This window comes from Neodiprion pinetum, chromosome 5 (assembly GCF_021155775.2).
Source record: "Neodiprion pinetum isolate iyNeoPine1 chromosome 5, iyNeoPine1.2, whole genome shotgun sequence".
NCBI classification, from domain to species: Eukaryota; Metazoa; Arthropoda; class Insecta; order Hymenoptera; family Diprionidae; genus Neodiprion; species Neodiprion pinetum.
Genome location: NC_060236.1, coordinates 19,820,440 through 19,840,373, shown reverse-complemented (window position 1 = coordinate 19,840,373; position 19,934 = coordinate 19,820,440). Strand labels below are relative to the sequence as shown.

The window sequence follows — 19,934 nt, the reverse complement described above, 5'->3', positions numbered from 1 at the left end:
ATAGATATTGTACGTATAAACTATATTTTGAAATGTAAGAATTTTGACAATAATACCTAAATATTGGCGTTACACAGAAAAAAAGACCCTCCCATCTGTCGAGAGAAATTGACTTTCATGGACAAGACAGACGGGAATAACAAGTTTTTATAGCTGTGATCGTTGAAAAAAAATGTCACATCTAACGTCAGATTTTTTAATCGGTTATACTTCTTTCCACTGGGTCGAGCGTAGTCTTGACAAACCTAATTCTTGACATTTCGTGCTGTCGTGTTTCCCTTGTTGTCATATCTTTGTTCTCATTCATCAACTAAGCTCCTCCCATTCTCGGAGTTTCAATTGAACCACTCTGTACAATATACATACATACATACAAATCCACCTCATAACACATTATTTTATTTATCTCGTTTATGCTTCATTAAAAACACAATCGAATGTCGATGTTATTGTTCGGTGTATAAAAATAAAGTAAAAAGCCCGCAGGGCAATTATTTTTCTCATCATTAGATTTTTAGCTAGAATTAGTCATACGTGTATATTGTAAGATGTTGAATCCTACGAGAAATAAGCAAGTAACTGAATTTGATATACACAATTATGACACATCGCTTTTTTTTTCTTTGTGAACTATCTCTCGTCCTTATTTATAACTTCACGTGATAATTAAATTTGAAGAAATCGAGAACAGAAAAACGAGCCTGTTTTAATGAGGAAAAAAAAAAAAAAAATGTGGAGGAAACGAGAACGCTTTGATCACATTATCGGCTGTACATCGTAATCTTATTCGAGCAGGAATTGCAAAAAGCGCTTTATAATATTTGAGTAAGAAGTTTCAGCGAAAATACACTGAAAGAAAGATATTGTAGGTCTTACATCTCCTGTCATGAATAACTAGACAAAACTTTTTTGGAGTTAAATCTACAGGTATTTTGGCAAGATTCAAAAATCCGATAATAAGAGTTACAAAACTAATAGTAAGAATTACAATATGCTTCGGTAGATCTACCACAATTGATGTAGATTTGACTCCAAAAAAGTGCTGTCCATGTATTCACCACGGCAGACGTAAAATCTGCATTACATATTTTTCCGTGTATTTTTACTCTCAATTTTTTTGAGCTTGTAGCTGTACATGGATGCTCTGTTGTTCGAGGGAAATGATCGCTTCGATCTGTGTTCAGCTGCTAGAGATTGAGAGAGACGGAGAAATAGAGAGAGCAAGAGAAAGAGGGACAATAAGAGACTTTAATTCAAAGCGTATACTTACAGATTGTTATAAAATGCGAAAAAGAGAAGAAAGAAGGATAGCAGCAAAAGAAAAAAAGAGTCGAGGAATTAACGAGAAAAACGGCGGAAATATCCAGAATATTGTCTTTATTCATTTCTACCGATTCAGCCCTCTTGGTCCCTTAACTTCGCTCAAAATGCTTTTTTGCCCAGCTTCGTTATACTGGATGAAACATTCCGAGTGCAATATGCGTGCAGAATTTGGTACGATGTAAGAAAAAGCGAGGAAATTAACAAAGATAAGATGTTGCAAAAAAAACCGAGAACTATGAATTTGAAATTGTTCCGGCTTAACCCATCTTTCGTCTTTATGGAATATTCTTGATATTTATGAATATTATGATTATTATGATTTCAACTGCGACAACTTAATATAGAATTGAATCAAGACTTTTGAGCACGAGCGTGTTGACTATCAATTTATTCGAGATAACACAGCACGAGTTATTTGCGACAATGTGAATTTGTGTATCAAGAAAATGTGTGATTGAAACGACGAAAAATTTGATTGATAAACGTTCCTCAATCATTTTGTTTTAAAAGTATTGAATTGTCGGATCAAAAAAATTTAAGATTGTTCTGTTTCATGTTTCGTTCAGTCAAGAGTTCAATGGTTGAAGCATGTAATATAAAATTTGTTGCTACCAAAACCTTTCGCATAGACGGAACATTGGAGTTATTCCATCACACAAGGTGTATTCTTTGAATGATCTTAATAATTTTTTCGACTCAAAATCTTGCGAGATTCACCCGATAATTGATGGTTGGAATGCGAAATCTTATTTCTATACACGCGGAAGTTTAAATCGAGTAAATTTCATTACCGTGAATAGTTATTGTTTATCTGTCATATCAATACGAAATTCGACGACTCGAAACCAGGTATTACACTTTCTTCGTTCGTAATGAATCTGATGAACGATATTATCTCACGTTGCCGCACCCGACATTCTGCTGGACTACCCGGTCTTATAACTATCTGTGAAGCTACTTCCGTAGCGAGAGAGTTCACCGCCTAGCGGTCGTTTATAGTACTAGTGCAGTGACGTTTACGATAAATATATTCTCTACTTGTTTCAGAGTCTGTGGTGTTTCTTTTATCTCATTAACAAACAAGCTCAAACATTTTTTGATGGCTAGAATCACGTACTTACTTTATTTGAAGTACCTGATTGTTTCTGTCAACGAAAATGCGACTTGGAGGAACAACACATAAGCTTCAAATGAAATGATATTTAGGTGACTCAATATTGGACACACATTAAAGGCTGACTCGAATCGATACTTCCTTGCGCTGAATTAAGGAATTCGCTTGACTAACAATAAATCATTTTGACATACGAAATCGAAATCGAAATTGTTGAATTGAAGTGATCGTATTTGGAACAAATAAGGAATATTAAAATGAAGCGAATGGATTCTGACAAAATCTATTTTATTGATTCAAGAGTTCTTTTCTCCCCGTGTACCAATATATCGATTACGCTTGAATTTTTAGAGTAACTGTTTATCAAAAATTAATTTCTGCCTGTAAAATGGTGCGAATTGATCAAATCGACCGAAGATAAGCGAAGAAGGTGTTCGATCATTGTTTATTCAAGAAGCGAAGGAATTCGCGAAAATTCCGTGTCTCCATTTACTCGGGCAGTATCTACGTGTATCCTCACGCATATTATATACTCACAGACGGTAAAGGCTGTTATGTGTAGATTCATTCCACGTCACTCAGCAGAAGCAGAAAAATCCATCGTTGATGGGAAAAATGTGAAAACGAATTAGAAAAGGTAAATGTTTGTCTTCCATCCTCTCCGATCACTCTGCCTCGTATTATCGCAGCCGTTTCTGATTTTCCTTTCGCCTTCTATTTGCGATCAATGAACTTATCAATTTCTGGCACACCTCTCATCGCCGCTAAAATTTTCTTACTCATATTTATCACGTCTTCATCGGGCTATAATAATAAAAAAAAAATCCAATGAGCAAGATAAGGCACAAAATATTCTACAACATAAGACACATGAACGACTGAAATGTAGAAGTAACTGATTTCTACATACTTGTATCTACAGTTTTTCACTCAAATAAACTAAAATGTTCGTCAAGTCAGGCATCGCATGAATTAAATGAAATTAACAATTTGTTTACTTGTTTTTGGTCAAAATATATCTCAATTTGGTTCGAGATGTCAACATTTTTCTGAGGAACCTTGCGTAGATTCTGATTATGATACATAAATTTACCGAAATCCATTTTTTAGATAATTCTTGTTAAACTTGTCAGTCTTTCCAAAGGATGAAAAGTTATTATAGTTGGGTTTTTTTTCTGCATATTTTTGGAGTATTCATTTCATTTGCAAGTAAGAAATTTTTAATCAAATCATAGATGCATAAAAAAGTATCCGAAGCTAATTAAACCTTGAAATAAGTCTCGAATGAATAAAGTCAAGTGACGCCAAATTCCCTTGCAGTAACAAAAGCATATTTAATCAACTGGAAAGGTGAAAAGAACTTGATGAAGTAAAAGTTGACGTCACCTCTATATTCATGGAAAACATCGAGTAATGAGAAATGCTTTTTTTTCACTTTTCTCTGAAATTTACTAGAATAAAAGTTCGTTCATGTTCGAAGTTTATTTTTAAAGATTGGAAAGAATGCAAGGCTCGTAATTGGTGGAAATAATTCAATAACGACCTTTCATTTCCACCTCACTAATTGAAATCGCAAACTGGCCGGCAGACATTATTACTCAAACGTTTTTGAAAGCAGCTTACCTCTCTCTCTTTTTGCTTTTTAGAGGGAAAATGAGGTTTCTATCAGTTACACTCCATAGACGCGATACGATCGTTACAGTACAGAGACCATTTATACCGTGTGGACAAAAGGTTTGACGAGATACGAAATCCGTACAGCTTCTTCTCCCTCTCTTTTTCTCGCTATCTTTCTCATTTTGCCCCTAAATCTTACATCCTGTAGGTTTGTTTATTTGTCTGACCATTTATCTCACTGAGAATCTGAAATGAAAAATTTTGATAATTATCTCATGTATACGAATATTCCATCTTTTTTTCAACCCCGCAGATCTTGTCCAATTTCCTTTTATCCACATAATTTTCCCAAAACAAATCTATCACGTTAAATTCACGAATTAACCCATCAATAATTCAGCTATCCATCAACCTTCGTGCCTAAATCACGGTTAAAATCAGCTCTGAATTGATTAACATTTTAATTACATAACAACAATTTTATATCACGGAGGAACGAACGTTTCAGTACAAATTTTCGAGACCAATTTGTTTACAGTCGGATTCTCGGTTATATGTTTATTGATTCTTCATTCATCTTATGATATATTCATCAATAACACATTTTATCAAATAAATTGGAATAATTTTGTTTGTCAGTTTTGCAACAATATAAGTATTTGTACATTTACTTACGTAACTATGGGAATTCGCGCGGTTTGCAGGCGTTACCGGAATTCCTACATCGCGTAGAAATGCAGGCGACTTCAGAGACAGCGGTGTGTACTATATTAGCCGAGCCGATGGCGAAATACTTCAGCGCCTGAGTCGCTAGATGGCGGGTCGTTGACTTAATTCCTCCGGTCGCCGCCAGGTGCCGCCTTTTCTCGCGGGAAACGTACCGTTCAAGATTATTGATATCTGACTACATTCCCTAAAAAATTTGCCGTGTGATCGGCACTTCAAACGTGATGGGGGGCGCGAGATGTTGGAAGAGAGAGAAAGTTGTTAATCGCGTTGTAAAAATTCTCGTACAAATGTAAACGATTATATGTTTTACTGCATAAAGTATTATGGTCGCAGTTTTACCGAATACGTTAATTCGGACACCTGAAAGTATCGGTGTATAGAAAATCAGAGAATCGAAAGTAAAAAAATTAAGGTGCATGCACTTTCGGGTTGGGTTAAAAATTCACGAAAGTTGACGGACAGGATTGTTAACTTCTAACAATGATATAATATATTTTCGAATCATATTGTCAGTGGAGGTTCGAGGAGTTTTTGGGGTTGGGAAAAGGAAGTTGGGGGGAGGTGGAGATGGATACATATTATACGGATAAACTATATTTTGAAACGTAAGAATTTTGACAATACTACCTATATAGTCGCTTTACACAGAAAAAAAGACCCTCCGAGCTGTCGGGAGAAATTGATTTTCATGGAAAAAACAGACGGAAATAACAAGTTTCTGTAGCTGTGATAAGTTGAAGAAAAAATGTTACATCTAACGTCAGATTTTTTAATCGGTTATAGTTCTTTCCGGTGGGTCGAAAACTCTTTTTCACCGTGTACATACAACACGATATTTGTAATATATAATTAACTATACTTATTCGCGTATTTATATACTATTTATATTCTGCAATCATTCTCACGTGTACATATGGGGCATTCCATGCCAAATTCAATCGAAATATTACGGGTTTTGTTGAAACATTTTTAGCATCACTGTCACAGTTCTGAGCTACTACGATTTTTATTTTCTATTCTCTAATTTCATTTGGTGTATCTTCGGAGTTGAGTGATTGGTTCGATTGGCATGGAATTGAATTAATCGTACTTGGTAGCCTGGAAATTAGTGATATTATTGTACGCATGTAACGCAGGCGTGTGCGATGCTAAATTTCAATTATTCATCGACCTATAATCTATTCATTTATTCATTTTATCCTCTACATTCACCTCAATATTCATATATTTTATTTGACCATTATTTCTATCGGTGCACTGCGCGCTTATTGCATAATTACAATTATTTATTCATGCCTACGGCTGCAATGCATGCTGCCCATAACGATAATAGCAATAAGAATAACAATGAAGATACCAACAAATATAACAATATATAGAAATTTTCAAGAATTGTAACTCGATTAAATTATGCATAACGTATGATCATACGACTTTTTCATAGATTTACCATACGGACTTGATTATCGGTATGAAATTGTCATTACTGTTGTTATAATTATTATTATTACCGTTATATACTACAGGTGATGATAAACTATGTACAGCTCTATGTGTTTTTGTTTTATATAATAATGATATTTGTAATTATATCGTACTCGTGACGATGACCGCTTTAAATCATTACATTATTGCAATATGTAACATTGACGATTTTATAACGTATGATAAAATATCTACGTCAAATAATAATTGCGTCTTAGGCGTGGTTTGAATTGACATGAAATGTGACGTAATATATTTCGACAGATTCCCATAGTATTATATTTCGGAATATAACATTGGAGACGATACTTCGAAAGAACGAAAAATTGATAATCGAATCACGTTCACGAACCATGAATTATCATCTTGGAATTCAGAATTATAAATATTTTTATGTATTACTCTATGTATTATACTACATATTTTATCACTTTAATGAGGCATTGAATTTCTCTGGTTTCTTATCTCTCCAAATTTCTTTCATCCTTTGACTATGTGACTTAAACTATGTTTAATTACTTATGTGTAATTATTAAAAGCATAATTTTATGACACGCCACGTTTTTAACGCGTCTATCTTCATTCCATTTTCCTAGCTACATGCTTTTCTCATAATTACGTATTACATGTATTATTCTATACAATGTTGACAGACGTGATATCATTCTTGTTACTCCTGTTATTGTTGCTGTTATTATTGTTATCAACACTGTTATTGTTATTGACATTAATATTAATATTATTATTATTTCCTTCAAGTGTTGATTATGCAGTCTGCGGTGCCGATAGAATGATTGTTATTATAACATTATCCATCCGTCGCATTAACGACACAAGTATTTGATTTGAAAAAATCAGTATGTAAAAATCGAAAACTGATGACAAGTATTTCCATTTCTTTCGTTTTTCTTTCCTTACAGCTATTCAATGTTTCCCTTCCATTTGCGTTACAATTAGATTTGACATCAACATCGATAATAATTGTCAATATAATATAGGATTGTGAAAAATTGTGAAAGAGGTAATAGAAAGAAAATAACAGTTTAATTTTTCCTAACCGTTTAAACAGCGTGTATCATTTTCTTGACCGTAGTAATTACATCATGGATTAGATGATCTTGTATTGAAGTTTATCGATTGATGAAGAAGCTTTTTTTTTTCACTTATTTTAATTTCTTTCAACTTGACGTAATTCCGTGTTTCTCTCGTTTCGAAAGTCGATAATTTTCATTTTTATACAGACACTATATAATTAATATTAGTATACTATAATTAAATCGTATTACAGGCACTTTACTACAAGTTAGTTAAAGGACAAATTATTATTGTTATAATATATTGACATGAATTTGATAGAACTGTGTATTATCGTAATATATATACCTATCATATACCTATGATTACTAATTGTTATTTGTAATTTCTTCACCGCTTGTATTGTGTCGAGACATTCTCTCACCTTTTAGAACGCGAAAATCGACAAAATTTTTATAGTAATTTTGTTTTCTGCCGAAGAGCTCAATGATTTCAGAGGCGTAGATTGAAAATTCAAAGATTGCAAACAATTTCGAAATCTCAAAACGCGGGGAATTTTCTTCCTTTTGCCGTTTATCGTCAAAATTCTGATAATTTTTAAACAGCAATGATTATTTCTCGAAGAATTATTTTCAATCGTCGAAACTGAAAATCTTCATTATTTCCAGTTAGGATCGAGTTGGAAAAAAAGATAGCACAATCTATAGAAAAGTAAGTAATTTTTCTTCAAATAAATTTTAATGTCATGTGCGTCGAGTTTTTCTTTCAATGTACAATTGATATGACTGATTGCTTCGTCAATTTTGCAATTTCATTGCTTGCGGTGACCGAAATTGTACGTGAGTATAAAATACACGAAATTATCAGCAATGATTTTTCACGCTTTGATAATTCACAAAATTACAAAAATCAGCGACTGGCGTACGTTTCTCTAACCATACTTACTACTTGACATTTAATAATGAGTCGGTTTAGAGAGGCGGAAATTAGAGTGATAAAAGCTGTGAGTTGTTACGTAGCGTGAAATGAAACGTGTAAAAAAAAACGTAGGTATTTTTGTTATCCTTCTTTGTTTCAATTTTTGTACATGTAAACCGATATACGTAATATATTCGTATCACGATAAAAGAATTGGATAAAATATATTAATGTATAATGATAATAGTAATGAGTGATAATATAAAATAATGATTTATAGCGTGATACATGGTGATGTAAATAATGACAATATAATAATATCATTGTAACGAACTGTCGGTAACAATGGACAGAAATCCAAGCTTGTAAAAAGCGAGATTTTATACACTAGAAGCAACTTTGACTCGGTGAAAGCCCGTGACTTGGATATAAAATGCAGGGCAACCCGTACGCAACGATAAATAGTAACGAAGTTATTACGAAATTGCAGAAAAATTTCAAAAAAAGTAAATACAGAAAGTTTTTACCGTTTTTACGTGGAATGTCGATGAATATTCACCAATTTTAATTTGAGAAACTGAAAGAATTGCAAAAAAAAATTTTTCGCATCTGGTATTTTTTTTTTTTTTTTTATTTTGAGATATTTTACCGGCTTTCCATCATTTTGAATACTCTGTTAACTGAACATTCAATGCACGGCGTGTTTTACGCAATACCGAAATGCTCAATCAGAAGTTTTCATTGATTTCCCCGAATATACTAAACGAATTTTGTCAATTCCGGTTGAATCTGATGTTTTGAATGTCAAAATTCCAACTTTAAATCGGAAAAACAGCGATCGAAATTAACTTTTTCAATTGTTGTAAAAAATGTTCGTTTAAAACTTCTGAAGTGATGATAGACGAATAATTTGGTTCGGTTTCTTGGATAAAATAATATCGTTGGAATAAAAATGGGACGCCCTGTTTGTATTTCAGCGTTTCCTGCGTATCTTTATGTCAAAACGCCGTCGTTAAATTAACGTTTGCAATACAAGAAGCTGCAATTCCTTGCTCATAACAATATTAATTAATATTATACCAAGACGAGATTAAATTACTTTAAAAGTATGTCGTAATATTGCACACACTCAGTCAACGACAAAATTATTTTGTCCCTGTGTTTTTTTTTTTTTTTTTTCTCTCTTCTTCTTCAACAAGATATTTCGACGACGTCGCGTATATTTATGCATTTACATATATACTATAATAATGGTAATAATTCATACAGTATAACTTTAACGACTCTCAATTAAATTCAATATCTATTTCCTAATACTAATAGTCAGCAGATTTGCATTATTTATTTCCTCAAGTCCGGTATTGACAGTCAGAATCTTCGCTCTCGGGCCAAAATTATATTCGATAGTTGCTTATTCTTTTCTCGGAATTTTCAACTTTTTCTTTCCGGCTTTCAAATTTCGAAGCGAAAACCTCGATGCATAATATGGCATTTTCGAATATACGATACAAGATTGAGCGAGTAAACTTTTTGGCACGAAAGCAAAAATTGTCGAGTAGGTGTAACAATATACAAGTAATAGCGCGAATAATCAGCCTGATAAAATATACGACAATTTAACAGATAATAATTCTATTATTTTTTTTTTTTTTGTTGGTTTGTTTGTTTTTTCTCCTTCCTCTGTCTTTCTTTTTCTTTTAAATCCAGCAATTCATTACACGTTACGGTGGTTATCATATTTACGATCTAATATTTGGTAATTGTTCACGTTTTGTCAGTTCATGCTCTTTGTCACATATTAATCATTTTTCATGTGAATTTTCCTTTTTTTTTTTTAAACTTAGCTCTCTCTGTCAAGACTCTGTTTTTAGCGTTCTTTTTTCGATCTTCCTGCTACTGGAGTCGTTTTCAACGGTTTGTTGACGCATTACGGAGTTGTGGATGTTAGGAATGTCGGATCTACGGCTGCCACTTTTGCTGTCAAAAACGCGTGCATGCAGAAGAGGAGATTCTGTAGCTGAGTGCATTCCAGTTCCTGCGTTTGATCAAAAATCAAATTTAGAAACGGAGTACGTCAATGAAATAAAAGTAATCTCGTAATTAGATTGACAAAAATTGTATATTTTTGACCAACCAAACTACTCAATCAGCATTTAATAATCACCTTAGTCTCGATCGCGATAGTTTCAGGCTCCTGAAAGTGGAGCTTCAGACGACTTTTGCCGTCGTCACTGGAGCCTCGAAGCTGGGAGAATTTGTACTTCCATATTATTTCACTCCCGTTTTCGTATGCAAGCGTGAAACCCTGAGTCCATTCCAAAGTTAGGGTTGAACTCCGGCCGCTAAATGTCACCGGGAAAGTCTGACTCTGAAAAATAACGGTCGTATGAAACGTGTAACATTCGCAGACATTTTTTCGTTTACCGTTTTTATCAGCCGCCGTTCGGTGCTGAAATAAGACAAAACTCTTAGGCTTTTTCCCCAATCCGAAAATTCACCAATCATTAACCATCGTGATGTCAAATTTGCAATACTCATCGTCAAAGATTTTCATTTCTTTTCGTTACCGTTTTTATCAGTTGTCCTTTAATGACAAAATACAAAAGTTATGTTTTGCGTGGCTGGAAAATTAAACAATCGACGATTCAGGCATCTTCTTTATTTGTCGTTTCATAAACCGATTTTGAAATTGCATTTAATGTCGTTATGTTTTCAAAGACTTCGGAATCATGACCTGAATTTTCAGTCGATACGATCCTTTATTTATTGCTATCACAGTTTTTTGACAGGCCGACGGTATTTCGATTTTTCCGCAACTCGACATGTTCGTTTAAAGCAGTTATTACTTTTCATGGCGGTATTTTTCGATAGATTTCAAGTGATCATACAATTTAATTTATTGTAATTCACTCAACAATTAACGAAATCAGTTTATTCCGTGAAAAGTTGATTCGAATCAATTTTTAAAGATTTCGATTTCATTCACTCGCAATACCCGTCCATGGAACAATATTTCCCTCTTCACTTTGCACTCTCTGCACATCCCATGATTCGAAACTTCTCATTATTTTTTTATCAATCGATGCAATTATTGCTTTGAAATTTTTTTTTTTCAATTCTCTAGCTGCTCAAAAGAGAAAAAAAAAAAACATGAATACTTCTTCATACCACGGTCAAATGTAAAAGAATCTTACCACATTTTCGTAAAAGAATAATTACAAATAAATTGTTTTGATTTTTTTCTTCGACGTCTTCTGGCAATTCAAAAAAGAAGTAAAAAAAAAACAAGAACAAATACTTCTTCAATAACGTCAAATCTTGAGGAACTTCAACAAAGGTTTCATTCTGTCTTTTGAATATTCCTGCCAAGTGAAATTGTTGTGCTCTTTTCACACTTTAAAAAAACACTGCGATACAAAAACTCTCATTTCTCATTACTCACGGTGACTATTGATCTGAAAATTTATTGATTCTTCTGTCAATCCAGAAAAAAAAAACAGTACTTTTTTTAATAGGATCGAATTAGATGGAATTTCGCGCATGTTTTTTGAAAACGGTGACTATGAAAAATTTCGAATAATTTTTTTGGTTTTTACTCACTTTGAGATGCGTCACTGCTGAGCAAACTGCCGTGTGCCAAGCCGCTTCGACCCTCAATAGTTCCTGCCTCGTTTCAACGCTCAAATAACGCGGCGATTTTCCAGGACTCTGGGCGAGGAAACAATGCTGCCTCTCGTCGACGTTTTCGGACTCTTTCATCACCCTGAACATCGTCTGATAAACTTTGAACGTCAACGCGCAGCGAGACCAGTCGCCTATATTGCACTAAAATTATCACGTGGAGAAAATGACAAATTATTAGATGCGTAAAATTGTCACCGAAGAAACTCGGCTCATTCACATTTTTGTACTCTTTGTAAATCTCTTGCTAACGATGATTTTTTTTTTTTAAGAGTTTTAAATCCATAGAAAATTAAATTTTTAGCATAACATTTTTTCTTCCACGCGCAGATGCGAAATTTATTTGAAACTGTTTTAAAATCCTCGTTATTGGTCGCCGAATATTACTAAGATATCGTTTCAAGTTCTTCGTCTGAATTTTCAGATTTGGATTAGGTGTCAAACTTATATATATATATATATATAAATATCTTGAATTGAGCTCACTGCAATTCAAACAATGTTGCAGTAACGATTTGAGTAAGAACCGACTGATTTCGTACCATTTTTTAGCCATCTATGAGTTTATAAACACCACCTTGATTCGAAATTACGATGATTTGAAAGATTTTCAAGACATATTATATGATTATAAACAGCCAAGTTGTTACTCAATTTTCAAAAAAAAAAATACCACATCTTTTGCGAACGCAACGTTTGTCCCGTTTTTTGTTTTTACTCACCGGCGGCGTTTCGAACAGCAATAAATCTGGGCCTTTCAACGCCAGAAATCTTGGCCTATAGCTCTGCCAGGGTTGGTTACTATTACTCACAGCCTCGTTCACCCATCCCATGTACTCGATCCGTTCGCCAACGCTGAAGTTGCGGTTGTACAGTTTCATCTATCGATTAATAGAGCAAATAAATAAAGCAATACGTTGATAAAATTATTCGGTCAGTTAGTAAAAGAACATTATTTCTTTTCTAAGCCATGCACAGAATTGTTACGGAAGAATTTCTTCTATCATTCAAAGTAAAAAATGTGGAATCACTCGAATGAATTTCATGAATTGCCAATATTTTTTAAGTATTTTTGTTGCTGTTATTGAGTTTGTTTTTCTCTTGTGTTGTTGGCTTCGTTCCTGTTTAATTGTCGTTCTTGTTTACTTTTTGATTTTATTCAGGTTACCGTTGTTGTTTCTATTCAAGTTCTTATTTTTGTTTTCGTTCTTAATGTTCTGGTTGAGTATTTTTTTTTTTTTTTTTTTCTCTTGTGTGCCCGGATTTTGGGCATTCTTTCGTTTCTAATTCTTTTGATCCCAATCTGTAGAAACTTTTGGAATTTTTTGTAGCGACATCTATGTCAAAATTCCAGGCAGTTTTTTATTTGCAAATCGCTCGACAATTACTTCGAAATTTTCATTTACACTTGATTTGTGAACGAAATCATCTTCGGAGAGGAAAAATTCCACCATGATGGATAATCGTTATGAATATAATAATCGTCCATCACCTGCAGATGCGTCACACCCGTCACGTTGTCGGTGATGAATTTCAGCCACTGGCTCAAAATCGCGCTGTCGTCACAGTGAATTACTCCGGTTCTTGAACCGTTCAAACCACGCACTTCGAACGCGTTTCTTCTCAGTTTGTCCGTACCAAATATGTATCTCGTCACGTACGCCATCATCAGAGGGACTGGGGATACAAAAATACATACATTATCATACGTTTTTTTCTAAATATTTTTAATTGGAATTCAGAGACCATAATGGAATTATTCGGTAAAAATTTAATTTGTCCTTAATTTTTTTTTTTTCGAGAATCTTTTTTTTACAAAATAATCGCACGTCCGCATCAGTTTATTATTATTATTATTATTATTATTATTATTATTATTATTATCATCATTTTTCTTGATCGTTGAAATTGTATCAGGACAGTTAATCGCTTGGAAAATATTCCGATGATATCGTTTTTTACGACCTCAGCTCAGATTTTGAAATGGAATTCCATTTTTGTGACCACACGACATGGTGTTGGAGCTTTTTTTTTTCTTTCTTTTGATAAGTTTCTACGTACAACAAATAGAATATGAATTTAAGAAGAAACGGAACATTCTTTTCGAGGACTATGAAAAATAGTATCATGGTAATATTATAGTGGGTATGAAGAAAGAACGTTTTACTGAAGTACCGGTTATGATATCCAGCCATTTTTTGTCCTGAATTGAAGTAGAGGAGGCGTTCGAGCTGTGTCTGCTATGGCCACATCTGGGACTGCCTGATCTTCTGCTAGGTGAAATCCAACCGTCTTCTGCAACCTCGTTGCTGGCATTATCCAGTTTTTCCTCCTTTTCTGCTGGGGAAAAAGGATAAACGGAAAAGAATTCAACAAACGCGGTCGAAATTCGGAATGAAAAAATCGCTGCTTGATTCCTTCAGAGAATTTTGGTTAGTTGATTTCCGAGTTGGTATTTTTATTCCTCGAGACTTATGTTACTTATTTGCGTTTCAAAAAACAACGTTCTGTGGTTGGTTTTTTATCCAGTTATTGCTGAAAAATTTTCGCCGCAAAAGTTTCTAAATTTCGAAGCAGCATTTATTCTCTTCTGTAGGGTGTAAAAAACAAAAAAAAAAAAAAAAAAAAGAAACGTTCACGAATTGTTGATTGATTTAAGCCTGATTGGGACATATTTCCAATGTTTTGAAAGAGAATTTTTAAGAATTTGGCAAAAAAAAGTAACAGACGTATTTTCAAAAGTAGAAAAAGAATTTTTATCTAGAAAACTCAAGAAAATTAACCATCGAGAAATATAGTTCAAAAAGAATTGAAAAAAAAAAAAACGCCAAACAGATAAACAAAAAATGCGGGGAAAAGCGTGCTCAGATATTTTGAAAAAAATGAAAGAAAAGCGTTGTAAGAAATTACTACCGAAAAAAATTTACCGAAAATAGTACATTGTGGAACAAGGACGCTCATTGCACGACTAACGAAAGGTTAAGTAATTCGTGGAGTCAAACTTCCCGTTACAGGTGTTACAAAAAATAGTATACGATACTCGTGCGCAAAGTACGTGGACCCTTGCACTCGTGTATTTGTTACCCTCGCTTCGCTTGGCCGACAAACTAGACTCGTGCGAGAATCGCGTACTTTGCGCACTCGTATCGTAACTTACTATTTTCGCCCTTCTTTTATTATCCACGCTTACCATTCTTCTGTAGAAACGGCTTTGCCGCCCGATAATGCTTCACCGTAAGAACCACCAAGTCCCCAGCGTTCCTCAATATGTTTACAGCGTCGTCGTGATGGCAAGCCGTAATGTACTCCCCATTCACTGAGGAAAAATAAGAGGAAAAAATCATTGTACCGTTCGTGTCATTCGATTTAACAGTCGTTTTCTTGGCTCTAATTTTCGTTATGCACTATTAAAATTTTTGTTCTCATAGTTTTTCTATCTTGGAGAAGAACGACGTAATTTCATATTTATCTTCAATGAAAAATCGTGAGTACAATATTGGAGATATGAGTAACATCGGCTTGAGCATCTCAAAAATATATTAAGTACCCATGAAAATGCTTGAGTCAAATGAAGAAAAATTGAATGAAGAGTTATTTGAAACCGTGAGTAATATCCTGAAAAACATTAACGAATTGTGGATTGATTGTAGGAATAAGAGTCAAACAGTTGGAACGCGAATGAAACTATTCGGAGGTAATTAGAATCGGAAACACGCCAGAAGAATCATGGATGATGCAATTACTTTACAAGAGCATTCAAATCAGTCAAACCATAACTGTGAGTTATATCGTAAAAAACGTGCGTGATATTCGTGAAATAAAAACAGTGAAGAAAACTGCCAAAAATTATTTTAATGTCATAACGGAACAGCATTTGTGCAGAAAAATTGTGATTCAATTTACAAAGATTGTCCAAAGTCGAATTCCGGAAAATGTATTTCCGTCAAATTCAGATGTAGTCGTTTACGCAATTGAGCTCTCGAAAAGTTCTATACATTTGAAAAAATTTCGTACCTTTGATGATGGCATCGCCGACGAAAAGTTGACCGCACTGATCAGCGGCTTGACCCTTATAAATCCTGGATATGAGAACCGGAAGTTTGTGCTCAGCACCTCCTTTGATGCTGAGTCCCAGTCCTCCTATCTTCTGTCTGGTTATCTGAACCATTCTTTCCTTCGCGTCTAATGGCGGCTTGTTGTGATTCATAGCCTGCTGAGATTAGTCGATACTATTTTTTCTTGAATTGTGAATATCGGGATGAAATATTTCGTGCACTTGGCGTGCGATTATTTGGAATAAACGCAGGATAAAAGTACAAGGTGGTGAGGGATTTGAAACAGATTGGGAAATGCGTAGGGATTCGAAAGGGTGACAATGAACTAGAAATAAATGGTCAGCATTCGAAAAAAGAGTTAAAAAAAAATCAAAGAAATTATTTGAAAATCGTTTAAAAGAATAATTTCAAGTACTGGAAAGTATTTACGAAAACAGTAGTAAAGGATATAAGGAAATTGACGTGAACTAACCCGAATCTCGAGTAAATCGGAAAGAATTAAATGGAATTGGGCAAAAATTTCTGTGATTGGAATTCAGTGAAAAAAATGTTGGAGAATCGAGTTAATTCGAAAATAATTTGAACGAATTTATGGAAGTAGAGAGAAATTCAAAATAATTTGGAAGAATTGATCAGAATTTTGAAACGTTGAGGGAAGTTTGAGAAAATTGAATCTGACAAGAAGGTGATGGTACGAATTCAAGAGGGTTAGAATGAAGTGGTGAAAATTTGGGGAATTAACAAAAATATTAATGATTCGTAGAGACTTGAAGAGATTTTAGGGATTTGATAAGAAACTGAAGAGCTTCAAAAAACGTTGAAATAAATTGCCGAGAATCAAATGTGATGAAAAAAAAGTTGAAGAAATTAAACTGAAAAGAATTTTAGAAAGTCGAAAAGTATTTGCAATAGTTCAAAGAAGCAACAAAAAATTGTGTTGAATAGTGAAAGACTTCATATAGTTTTGAAAAATCGCAATGCATTGATTTATAACAAAAAAGAACTGTTCTGAACCAGGATTTTGAAATTTTAGAAACGATGGATTCCATTCTTGTCTACCGGGTGGAGACAATTGTAGAGAAATAAATATTCCGATGGTTCTTCGATGTGTTAAAATCATTTCACTTTACCTCAGTGTCCTCTCGCTGCAGCTTGAGAACCTCCATCGAGAGATGTAACCGCATAGGAATCGGTTTGCTCTTTCCATCGCTCACAGTCACCATACCAGTCCGAACCTTTGACGAATACTTCCAATTAATTTAAGTATAACCATGCGAATTAATAATACTGTCCAATAAATCCAATAACGTCCAAACAGTAAATAAAACCAATGAATAATTTCCAAAAACAAAAAGTGAGCTGACATAATATCGGAATTTAAAAAATACCTTGCGGGTTCAAATAGTATTGACATGATTCTACTTTTCACAACATTTATACCGTGTTAGATAATAAACAACAATTCTCTGATAATTACGATTTGGCCAAAGCTAATAAGAACTTTAAATCGACTAAACGATTTTTGTAAATAAAGAATTTTGATGGTTTTGTAAATACGACAAAATTTTTTGTATGACACGATAGTTCTGTGATAGCTTTTTTTGTCACGAATATATTTCCCGAAAAATATTTGTAGATCTTATCATGGTTTGAAAAATTTCTAACACCTATCTTCAAATGGTTTTTGATACCTAGAAAATTCATTAACGCTTCTCAAACTATATAACGAGTGTAAATTATTATAGGACACAATTAGTAATCTTTTTCAATATGAGTAAAAGAATTCCCTAAGAATCAATTCAGTGACTTTTAGGATCGTGGGAAGCATCGAGAAAGAAAAAAATTGAGATTGAAGTTAGTAACGTTATTATAACGATGCGGTATGTTTAGGAGAAATCGTTACTTCGCAACTTTGGGATTGTCTTACATTTATTAAACCGTAATAAACAAAAAAATAGTCATTTTTGTAAATACAACTCCTTTGAAGTCATGCTAAAATTGGACAATAATTATACGTTAACGTTACTGACTTCAGCCTCGTAAAAAAAATGCCACCTGCATTTCCTGTATCTAGGGATTTGCACGATATTCAAATTTCGAGTCGAAATTTAAATCATGAATTTTATATCTAGATTCAGGCGCGCAGCTGGAGAAGAGAAACAAACATCATAAAACGAATCCGAGAAAATATCGGTCTAAGGCATCGCGGAATCAATAATTATGAAAAAAACTGTTACAGAATCGGGTAAAAAACATCGTTAGAGAGTATATTGTAAAACGTCTAGGGGGCAGCCAGCAAACCGGGTAAGTTAAACCGACTGTAGAGTAGCGCTCTCGAGTTATTGATTTGAAAATAACGAGGAGATGCAGTAAAGCAGGGCTGCAGGTAAGAGAGAAGAAAACTTTGATAAGGCATGCGAGGCTTTCGAGATCGCGGAATCTCCTTAAACGATGAAAACGTACCTTTAGGTTCTGGTATATCTTCTCCTCGATCGGAGTGCTCATCTTACTCGGGTTGATTCTCATAATTCACGAATTATTCGCCCCTGACAAATTGATCATCGATAAAATATAGAAGAGCGATAGGAATGCGAGGAATAAGCAAAAGTGCATCGGGGTTCCCAGCGTGCTCTGAGGCGGCGCCCTTCAGGGGCCAAAAATAACCATCGGCGGCCACATCGAAGCTGCAGCTAAAGCTAATCGTCTCGACAATAGCGTCAAAGTGGCGAGTGCAGGGCGCCTCGACGAACCGCCCGGTATTTTTCATGTTTCGCGAAAGTTTTCCGGTCCGAAGATACGCGGCGAACGATCGCGAAATATTGTCGAGGCTTCAGGCCTCGTTTCGGCCGGACTGATTCGCGGATGTTCCCGGAAAGCACTGCCGCGGATTCTCCTCGATCGACATTTCGCGCTGGCTGCTGTCAAGACAACGCCACCATGCCCAGCGCCTCGCTCTTTTAGGGCACAACCCAATGGGACGAGGGACGAGGAGAAGCGTAGTTCCTGTCACGGCAGCAGCGAGAAACTCGGAGTCGGTCAGCCCGGTGGCGCCATCTAGCGACGCCGCTTCGTCAGCCCTTTACCACGGATCTGGCGCTCGAACCTTCCGAACCTGAAACCTCGGGTCACCGAGTGTCGAGTCAAGGCAGTTGCTGTGACCATCGATCCAGCGGACGCGTTGCGAGCTGGCGCCATCTTGGAACTTCGGAGCGCCGAGTCGGTAACGGAAGCCGAAGGTATAATGTATAATCTAGTCGGAAATCAGGATACGGTGTAAAGATCTGCTGGGATGGTTTCGCTAGGAGATGATTGATTCCCGACGCTGATAGGTGTACGAAATATACAAGGTGTTTATGTTAAATCTGGACAGACTTCTACGGTGTGTAGGGGCTGTCTAGGGAAGCATTTTCAGGCAAGGCAACCATGGTCGGAAACTGATGAATAAGAATTCTCGACCTCGTATGTAATATATTATAGATTCTTGGTGATCGGTCAATTAACATTGTCTACCGTCACTCAAAAGAACACTGTTTCCACCAATTGTAATTGTGAATTCGACTACATCTTGTTACACTTACTTAATTCAAAAGGTAAATAACACCAAAAAACATCCTTATCTCAATTAATCATAAGGTCTTACTATCAACAATATTTAATAGCTCTAACAGTATTACATCTACGATAATTAGGTCCGATTACTTCTAGTACCATGATTTATACTATAAAATTCTTTATTTTGTTATTTTTGACAGTTTTTTAAAATAAATCGTTCTGAGGAGGGCCCATATCCGGGTCGAAACGTCAACTAAAATTACGTTTTCTTAATTGACCGATCACCAAGAATCTATAATATATGGTCGGAAACTCATCTTAACGGCTGTGGAGGGCTTATGTATAATAAGACCTTCTGAATGTACTGAGCAATACACGTAAATAACCACCAAATCGTAAACCACATCTGAATTCTGAGTTAGAAG

The 19,934-nt window shown here is 34.8% G+C and overlaps 1 protein-coding gene across 3 annotated transcripts; it reads right to left on the bottom strand.

Moving 5' to 3' along the window:
* Positions 1-7,290: 7,290 nt before the first annotated feature.
* Syn2 (Syntrophin-like 2) lies at positions 7,291-18,964 on the bottom strand. Of its 3 annotated transcripts, none has more exons than XM_046626395.2 (10): positions 18,421-18,964; positions 17,088-17,192; positions 15,917-16,115; positions 15,093-15,218; positions 14,078-14,242; positions 13,395-13,579; positions 12,625-12,783; positions 11,822-12,046; positions 10,386-10,589; positions 7,291-10,256 (listed from the first exon to the last, which is right to left on the bottom strand). In XM_046626395.2, the coding sequence occupies exons 1-10, from the start codon at positions 18,481-18,483 to the stop codon at positions 10,149-10,151; spliced, it is 1,539 nt and encodes a 512-aa protein (XP_046482351.1). In that variant the 5' UTR covers positions 18,484-18,964; the 3' UTR covers positions 7,291-10,148. The 3 variants fall into 3 exon arrangements, with proteins under 3 accessions (XP_046482351.1, XP_046482352.1, XP_046482353.1); XM_046626396.2 differs by having other exon boundaries at positions 14,078-14,239; XM_046626397.2 differs by having other exon boundaries at positions 15,917-16,112; positions 18,421-18,963.
* Positions 18,965-19,934: the final 970 nt, after the last annotated feature.

Coding starts and splice junctions, on each gene's coding strand:
- Syn2 (XM_046626395.2), bottom strand. CDS start 18,483: ATGAGAATCAACCCGAGTAAGATGAGCACTCCGATCGAGGAGAAGATA. Junction 17,193..18,420: donor AGATATACCAGAACCTAAAG/GTACGTTTTCAT, acceptor TATTCGTCAAAG/GTTCGGACTGGTATGGTGAC. Junction 10,590..11,821: donor CAGCAGTGACGCATCTCAAA/GTGAGTAAAAAC, acceptor GTTATTTTTCAG/AGTCAGACTTTCCCGGTGAC.